Here is a 7310-nt window from a genome sequence, read left to right on the forward strand (position 1 = left end):
GGCCCTTTAGGAAGGGAACACAATTTAGTTAGCTGTTACCTGATGAAATAGTAGTTGTGGGATGGGGTGGGGGACCTAGACCCTCTTCTGCCCCAGCTAGGGTGAATGACATTAAAGAAGTGTCTGAAATAATAATAAAACATCATCACTATATGCCAGGCTTCCTTAACCTGGTCCCTACGACTGCAGTAATCCCTGATGGATTATTGTTGGAGAGGACGGGAGTTGTAGTCCAAAACATCTGCAGACCCCCAGGTTGGGGAAGGCTGCTATAGGCCAGTGCTCTTCCACTTTGGATTCCTGGAAGTTGCAGAACTACAGTTCCCATCATTCCCTGCCTGCTTATCCCAAAACACACAGAGCCTGGTTTTCTCTAACCACCATTACCTCTTTCAGATAACTGAGCTAACTAGGCTGTGTTCATTTTGTGAAGGAAGTCCTGACCACTTAAGAAATTTAAAGTTAGGTTTTCCAAAACATCTGATCTGTGTCGGTAAACTCTGCCAGGAGAGGAAGATGGGGTACCTTCATTTGTTTATGGGCAGCTGTATCTGATACAGCCACCCACAAATTACATCATCATCATGCTCAGCTGGTGACTTGTGTTTTCAAGGCTGGACACATCTTTATTTCAAAAGTTTTGAAGAGGGTCTGTATGTCAGTTTTGTTAGTTTATTCTTTTGATTTTAGTTTTGGTTTGGGGAACTGAGTTTCTGGCGTATTCTCTTATATTCTTGTGACTTTGCCAAGTTCGTAATTCCTCAGTTATGGAGAGTTGCCTCGTTACTTTGTGTTTTGGAAGCAACAGATGACTTCCACTTGTAATTTCCATTTTTAAAAATCCAAAAACCGTTCTCATCCAAAAGAATTTGCTGTCACGCTTGTTTTGATTTTGTTGAACAAGAGCCAATACAGAAAGCAATAGTTTGCCAATCTTTGGAAACTGAGGGGAATCAAAGGAAAGGAGGAATACACTACTTATGCAGGCCTTTGTGCCTTACAGTAGCCTTTAATGATACAGAAATCTGAAAGCTTAGCATGCCTTATTCTGTCTGAGACGGTGGCAGTCCTATAACTGGGAGTAAACACCATTGAACTAGGCCTGTGCTATACTGATTTAACATTTTAGCCTCTCTATCTTGTTGCATTTAACGTGGCAGCTATTCCATTTGAATGAAACATATACACCCGTTCCTTGTCACACTTTCAGTATGGAGATTTAGTTAAATGAAGATTTGAGCCCACCTCTAATTGTTGACTTGAGATGGTTAGAAGAAAAGTTATTCACAATTGCTCTTTCTTAGCATGGCTTTAATAAGGAGGCATTGATATTGGGGGGGGGGGTTCTTTTGTAGTGAAAGAGGACCGGGGGGGGGGGTCCAAAATGTTCTCTGAGGGAATGGTGCTGCCTCTTCCCCACAAATCCCCTTGGCCAAACACTTTCCAAGAGAAAATACCTCCATTTTAAAATGACAGCCGCTGCCACTTGGGCACTTTCAATGTGGACTGTAATCCTCCCTGTTTCCCTTACCAAGGGGAGAATCACATTGTGTAGAAAAATATGGATGGTGCCCTTCAAAGAAACAGTTACTGCTTTAGAGGTGGTATAAGGTATGTGTTTTCATGACACGCATGCATGTGGGGACTGCACTGCCTCTGCTGGTCATAGGAACATAGGAAGGTGCCTTGTACCAAGTCAGATCATTGGTCCATGCAACTCAGCCTACACCAGGGTTCCCCAAACTTGGGTCTCCAGCTGTTTTTGGACTACAACTCCCATCATCCCTAAGTAGCAGGACCAGCGGTCAGGGAAGGTTAGAATTGTAGTCCAAAAACAGCTGGAGACCCAAGTTTGGGAAACCCAGATCCACACTGACTCGTAGTGCCTCTGCAAGGTTTGGGGCTCTCTCCCAGTCCTTCCTGGCTGTGCCAGAGATTGGGCATCTGCCTGCAAAGTAGCTACTCTTAACACTATGCTACAATCCTTCCCCAGATACCCTTTCAGTGTTCTGGATCCCTGGGAAAGGAGGGTGGAGGAGGAAAGCCAAATCACCCTGTTAATATACTTGATAGACTAACACAGTTCGTCTGTTTTCCTTAAGTAAGGGCAATGTAGACCAGGCCTCTCATAAGGTAAAGGTAAAGGTACCCCTGCCCGTATGGGCCAGTCTTGCCAGACTCTAGGGTTGTGCGCTCATCTCACTCAAGAGGCCGGGGGCCAGCGCTGTCCGGAGACACTTCCGGGTCACGTGGCCAGTGTGACATCGCTGCTCTGGCTCGCCAGAGCCGCACACGGAAACGCCGTTTACCTTCCTGCTGGTAAGCGGTCCCTATTTATCTACTTGCACCCGGAGGTGCTTTCGAACTGCTAGGTTGGCAGGCGTTGGGACCGAACTATCGGCAAACCCTAGGCGCTGAGGCTTTTACCCACAGCGCCACCCGCGTCCCAGGCCTCTCATAGTCCCCTGCTTTATGCTGCTATGCTGGATTGACACAAAGGCACTTAGGAGATCTATAAGTGATTAGAAATGACTGGCAATAAGGTGCGAGGGTTTGAATAATCTTTCATCAGGAGATATGGTAGATTCCTCCTTCCTGTGCTCTTCTCCTCCGGGACCCTCCCTAAACCTTTTCTCACTTCTTTCCAATGCAATCTTCGACTTCCAAGCTCTGTTGAGCATCGAGGAAGAAGCCAGGTTGACCTTACTAGAGTACAAACTGATGTGTTTTGCCTTAGGCTGACAGCATCAAACCATGTAACTGTAAACCCGGTGGGGAGGGAGTGTGAGAAACCTAAATGCTGTTATAGAGTGTTATTGTACAGAGTGAAAGAGATGGTGGCTTTATCATGCTTTCAGAAAGTGCTTGGCTGTGCTTGTGTGTGTGCGTGTGTTTAAAAAATAGATAATATCAAGGCAGTATCCAATTTCTAGGTTTTGCAGTTCACAAGCAAAGTACTGTAGACTTTAAGCTTGTTAGAAATCACACAGGGTTGTGGGGAGGAAGTGAGTTAAGTGAGCTTTTCCAGGAGGCTGAATACTGTAGCTGCATTGCTACACAGTTGACTTTACCAAAGACAAAGACGTATGCAGCTTTCATCTGCAGGTTTGATGCTACAGTACATAAGAGACAAGAGTGGATGAGTCCATGGCATTTATACACACACACACACACACACACACACACACACACACACACACACACAGACCAAGCCATATCTACACCACTGACTATAAGACAGCTTCTTTGTTTGTATGGCAGCCTTACATATAAATAAGATGGAGATTAGGAATTTGCATTTTGCAAAAGAAACTCTTACACCTTAATGGCTTGCATGCTTGATAGCCAGGCCTCTTTCAACTTTTCTTAGCAAGTATTCTATATATGTATTATACGAGTTCAGAAATGGTAACTCTACCACAAGACAAATGGGAAGATAAAGAAATACAAACAGCAAACTCCTTTATTTAATATGCTGGCACCTTGTTGCTACAGTATATGCACATTCGTATATGGAGAGTTGCTAATAATTGCTAAACTGGTAGCTGCTTCTTCAAATGCTTGATTTTTTTCTGTTGGGTTATCATCGTCTTTGTACCTGTACTTCTGGTCTGTGTGAGGTTGTCCTGGTTGTGATGTGATTTTCAATTGGAACAGTGTAGAGGTTCCCCCCCCCCCCTTCTCTTCTTGCTTTGTGATGTGGCCGGAGGAAAGTGGAAGCGGCTAGACCACAATTAGGGGAGCCCCAAGAGGAAGCAAAAACCTTCGGGAGCTTAGATAAATTGCCCTGCTTCGCTCATGCTAAAATCAAGAAGTTCAGCTCTCTTTGCACTGCCTCCCACCCCATTTATTTCTCACCTTCTCACTTGATTTAGCCGAAAGCTTTTAAGGCCAGGATTGTAACATGAGGTTGCCATTCTGCGGCACCTGTATCTCTTGATTTCTCACCTTATTTTGCTCTCCTCCTCTCTCTCTCTCACAGATCTTTTATGATCTCGTCAGACAGATAAATAGAAAAACACCAGTGGAAAAGAAGAAGCCTAAAAAGAAATCATGTCTGCTGCTCTAGACCCACAGCATGCAGCAGCTCTGAGCCAGGTGAGCAAATGGTGAAATCTTAATGACCTTCCTGGGACATGTTCGTGGCACTGAGTCTCTTTGCTGCAGCAGCTACTGCATGATGCTGGAATGGTTGCAGGCTGGGCTGAAGGCCACCTGCATTCCTTTGGCAAAGGAATGATAATCTGCCAAATGCTAACATTTGGGGTATGTGCTATATAGCAGAGGTAGAGAACCTGTGGCCCTCCAGGTGTTGTTACTTTCCAGCTCCCATCCACCCTGGCCAGTGCAGCCAGTGTTTGGGGGACCATGGGAGTTTCAGTTCAGCAAAGCCTGCAGGGTCACAGGCTCCCCATTCCTTTTATAAAGGATGCTTAAAATACTTTTAAGATCAGCTAGGCAGACAGGCACTACCCTGTGCTTCCTTTTCAAAAATTACACCGCTGGCTCTATCGGTTCAGATTTTATGGGGAATTTTAAAATATATGTTTTCTTTGGCTTTTAATGGGAGGTTCAATTATATGTGATTCTGGAGTTTTTATAGCATTTAAAAACGTATCCTGCGAAGAGGCACATTGTTTACCTGGGGAGGGGGGGATCAGCATTTGAGTGGTTTGGAGAGCCATGCCCCCCCCCCTTTCCTATAATACAGAAGTGGACTTGGAGCAGAACAGCGGCTATGTCATCAGTATGCATACTAGGGCCTGCACACGCCATTTCTTTTTGGGTTGAAGTGCCACCTGCTGACTCATTTGCTTTTGACATCTAGTTTTAACTCTCTTGTTTCCGATCCTTACTGCATGTGTCTGTGTGAGAGAAAGAGAAAGAGAGAACACAACCATAAACACTGGTTTGCTATGCAAGAGGTGCTGCAACATTCTCTTCCTTTTTCACATACATACACATGTCAGCATAGCGAACTCCCATACTGTCCCAGCAATCCAGTTTTCAGTCATCTCTTAGAGAGAGAGAGAGAGAAAGGAATTTAAAAATGAGTCAGAGGGTTGTAGGCAACTAAATTCTAAATCCCTGAGACCCTGGGGAACTGCTGCCAATCAGTGTAGACCAGGGGTCAGCAACCTAAGCCCCATGGGCCGGAAGTGGCCCCCCGGAGGTAATTTGAGCAGCCCCCAAGCCACCCCCCAACCAAGCTGCCCGCTCACGCGCTGCACTAAACCGGCGCAGCGCGGGGACTCACTTTTGCAGTGCTGGAAATAGCATCTGCACATGCGCAGATGCCGAAAATAGCATCTGCACAGATGTAGACGCCAAAAATCGCACGCACGCTCATTCACCTGAGAGATCCAGCCCACGGAGGGATCTCTGCGGAACCGATCCAGCCCAGGCAAGATAAACCTTGCTGATCCCTGGTGTAGACCAAGGATGGAGAACTTGTGGGCCTCCAGATATTGCTGGACTAACAACAACAACAACAACAACAATTATTTTATTATTTATATGCTGCCCATCTTATTGTGTTGCCCCAGCCACTCAGGGTGGCTTCCAGAAAAATATAAAAACACCACAAAACACCAAACATTAAAAGCTTCCTGAAACAGGACTGCCTTCAGTTGTCTTCTAAAAGTCATATGGTGGTTTATCTCTTTGACATCTGAGTGGAGGGCTTTCCACAGGCAAGGTGCCACTACCAAGGAGAACATCTGCCTGTTTCTCTGTAACTTCACGTCATGCAGTGAGGGAACCTCCAGAAAGCCCTCAGACTGGACCTCAGTGTCCAGGCTACAGGTACCATCATCCCTGACCATTGGGATGAGGCTGGTGGGAGTCTACCAACATCTGGAGGGCCACAGGTTCCCCATCCCTGGTGTAAACAATACTGAGCCAGATAGACGAGTGCTCTGACCTTTGCTCCTTGGGTCTTAAACAAGTCCTCCTTTCTGAACATGTGCTGCGTATTTGTTTTTAAGAATTTTTAAAGAAGGTACCTTCAATCCTGTGTGTATTTTTTTTAAAGTACTCTCTGGTTTGCAGAGGCTGTTTCTAAGTTGGATGCTGACTCTTCATTGTCTGTCTCTTCTTCTTCTCAGGATTACAGGAATGAAGAACTGTTGCCTAATTTGGAAAGTGCCACCATTCCAGACTTCAAATAACTACACCACAAATTAACAACATATCCGAAGAGGCTTCTGTTTTTATATATTATGTGAAGAATTTAGATCTTATAATGGTTTGCACAAAGGTCCCTTGGGGGGGAGGAAATAAAATAAAATTGCTTTGTGTATATCTCTTGGGAATTAAAGACAATAGTACTTCTCCTTTGCAATAGCAGTTAACAGATGTGATAATAAATATAATTGACTCTAGTTGTATGATTATACAAAAGAGCATGGATGCATTTCAGATGTTAGATATTGCTACTATAATTTCATATTGACCTCTTACCATAATTCTTCTCCCATCCAGCACTAAAAATGGTCAGCCAGTAATACTTTATATCTATCATGATAGATACGATTATACAAATTTTACCCTTTGAACTCATGGCAGCAAATAACTTTCCAAGTCATTGACTTCATTTTATATTTAAAAAGTTATGGAATATCATTATTTTCATTCTGCCATTATATTCTAATTAAAATTGTGCATAATGCTTTGGAAAAAAAATGGGTCTTTTATAGGGAAAAAAACTGGGATAACTGATTTCTATGGCTTTGAAAGCTAAAATATATAATATACTAAACCAACTCTAATATTGCTTCTTGTGTTTTACTGTCACAGATTAAATTACAGCTTTTATGAATGATTAAATTTTAGTACATTTTCATTTTGTTTGAGTGTTTCTGTTCTGGATTTCAGGTCTGAGGTTTTCGCTGAAAGGGTGATGAAACCTGTAGCAGTGAATGCTGTTGAAATGCTTTTCACAACTCCCACTTACTTGTTGATCATTACATTTCTTTCCCACCTTTTCTTCAAGGAGGCATACGTGGTTCTCCTCATGATTTTATCCTTGCAAACAACCCTGTGAGGCAGGTTAGGCTGAGAGGCAGTTGACTGACCCAAAGTCACCCAGTGAGCTTCACGGTCAATTGGAGATTTGAACCCTGGACTACAAGGTCCTAGTCTGACACACTAACCACTACACCATACTGGCTGGCGGACATGCTTGAGTAGGGAAAAGCATGCATTGTGGCCAGAATGGTCAGGTTATAACTTCATTGCATTGGTTTTGATTGGCTGGGCTTTGTACACTTTGAGGCTTCATAGAGCTCATTCAGCAGAAATGATAACAA

At 44.0% G+C, this 7310-nt stretch overlaps 1 protein-coding gene across 3 annotated transcripts in view; it reads left to right on the plus strand.

Moving 5' to 3' along the window:
- The window catches only part of RAP1A (RAP1A, member of RAS oncogene family), a 93188-nt gene extending 86344 nt beyond the window's left edge, over window positions 1-6844 (plus strand). For all 3 annotated transcript variants that reach the window (XM_077929058.1, XM_077929059.1, XM_077929060.1), the window contains exons 8-9: window positions 3983-4098; window positions 6108-6844. In XM_077929058.1, the coding sequence (XP_077785184.1) occupies window positions 3983-4069 (87 nt within the window). In that variant the 3' untranslated portion in view covers window positions 4070-4098; window positions 6108-6844. The remainder of the gene's footprint in view (window positions 1-3982; window positions 4099-6107) is intronic.
- The last annotated feature ends 466 nt before the right edge of the window (window positions 6845-7310 follow it).

Source organism: Podarcis muralis, chromosome 5 (assembly GCF_964188315.1).
Source record: "Podarcis muralis chromosome 5, rPodMur119.hap1.1, whole genome shotgun sequence".
NCBI classification, from domain to species: domain Eukaryota; kingdom Metazoa; phylum Chordata; class Lepidosauria; order Squamata; family Lacertidae; genus Podarcis; species Podarcis muralis.